Source organism: Mandrillus leucophaeus, unplaced genomic scaffold, assembly GCF_000951045.1.
Source record: "Mandrillus leucophaeus isolate KB7577 unplaced genomic scaffold, Mleu.le_1.0 Scaffold305, whole genome shotgun sequence".
Lineage (NCBI taxonomy): Eukaryota > Metazoa > Chordata > Mammalia > Primates > Cercopithecidae > Mandrillus > Mandrillus leucophaeus.
This window is the reverse complement of record NW_012103199.1, coordinates 896,074-897,766: the sequence shown is the minus strand read 5'-3', so window position 1 is coordinate 897,766 and position 1,693 is coordinate 896,074. Positions and strand designations below refer to the sequence as shown.

The window sequence follows — 1,693 nt, the reverse complement described above, 5'->3', positions numbered from 1 at the left end:
GATCTCAGCTCACTGCGACCTCTGCCTCCCAGGTTCAAGTGATTCTCCTGCCTCAGCCTCCTGAGTAGCTGGGACTACAGGTGTGTGCCACCACACCCAGCTAATTTTTTTGTATATTTAGTAGAGACGGAGTTTCGCCATATTGTCCAGGCTGGTCTTGAATTCCTGACCTCAGGAGGTGATTCGCCCGCCTTGGCCTCCCAAACTGCTGGGATTACAGGCGTGAGCCGCCCAGCCTGGCGCTGTGTTTAATTTTCGAGGACCTGCCGGACTGTCTTGCGCAGCAGCGCTGTTCTGCACTCCCACCGCAACGTGCCAGGGCTCCGGTCTTTCCCGCGTGGAAGCCGTCGTGTTATGTGCCTGCTCCTCCCCGTGTGGAGGCTGCCACGTCATTCTCTGTGTCTTTGACAGCAAGCCATCCTAAGGCGCACGGGGCGGTGTCCTGGAGCTTTCGTTGCATGTCCCTCCCTGGCCCTGTCACTGAACTTTCAAATCCTGGGCCTGGTTGTTGAGAGGACGCCTGGCCCGTGGTGGGGCAAACGGGAGCGTGCGGCCCCCAGGCTGGAGCTGTCGGTGCAGCCTCCGGCACAGGCACTGTCCCCATGACAGCATCCCGCCCCCAGGTTCTACGCGGCCGAGATCTGCATCGCCCTCAACTTCCTGCACGAGAGGGGGATCATCTACCGGGACCTGAAGCTGGACAACGTCCTCCTGGACGCGGACGGGCACATCAAGCTCACGGACTACGGCATGTGCAAGGTGCGTGCCTCGGGCCGCCCGCCCCGACCATCCCGCGTGTGCTTCTCAGGGCGCCTGTCCTGCGGGGTGGTGTCTACAAGAACCCTCTTGTGATAACTCTGCCCCCACAGGAAGGCCTGGGCCCTGGCGACACAACAAGCACTTTCTGCGGAACCCCGAACTACATCGCCCCCGAAATCCTGCGGGGAGAGGAGTACGGTGAGTGCCGCGGCCGTCCCCTCTCGGAGCACACGGGGCCAGAGACGGCCTCGCGCCTCGCCCAGCGGCCGGGGAGAGGTTTCGCTGACCATCTTCCACCCAAAAGCCACACTCTCTTTCGCAGCCGGATGTCATCATCTGGTCTCAGCCCCTTATTTGAATTCTTGAAAACCTCCCGTGTCCACTTGAGCGGCCCCTTGGGGAGGGCACCGCACCGGATTCCTCCTGCCAAGGAGCCCCAGGGGCGCAGGGAGGGGAAAGACACAGAAAGCGGGGGTGGGACAGGGTGCGGCACCTGAGTCCCCGTGCTGCCCACGTGGCTGGGGAGAAGCAGGTGTCTGGGAGCACCAGGGGGTGCAGGAGCGTGTGGAGAGGACCCCACCGCCTCTGCGGCTGAGGGCGCCACGCACACCGGAGTGTTTCTGCTCCTCTCCCCTCTCTGGGAGTGAAACATGGACATGGTGGGCATGCGTGTGCAGCCCTGTGTGCGTGTGTGCTGGTGTGTTGTGCTGAGTGTTTATGTTTTGGGCATCCGTGTGTGTTGTGTGCACACACATACTGTGTTTGTACACACCCCATCCACTTTTGCATCCTGGTGTTTTGTTTGCTTTTTTTTTGAGACAGAGTCTCACTCAGTCGCCCAGGCTGGAGTGCAGTGGTGCGGTCTCGGCTCACTGCAAGCTCCGCCTCCTGGGTTCACGCCATTCTCCTGCCTTAGCCTCCCGAGTAGCTGGGA

General features: G+C 61.4%; 1 protein-coding gene across 3 annotated transcripts in view; it reads left to right on the top strand.

The window, feature by feature from the left end:
- PRKCZ (protein kinase C, zeta) overlaps positions 1–1,693 on the top strand; it is a 150,512-nt gene that overhangs the window by 130,199 nt on the left and 18,620 nt on the right. For all 3 annotated transcript variants that reach the window (XM_011987223.1, XM_011987222.1, XM_011987224.1), the window contains exons 9-10: positions 624–759; positions 870–957. In XM_011987223.1, the coding sequence (XP_011842613.1) occupies positions 624–759; positions 870–957 (224 nt within the window). The remainder of the gene's footprint in view (positions 1–623; positions 760–869; positions 958–1,693) is intronic.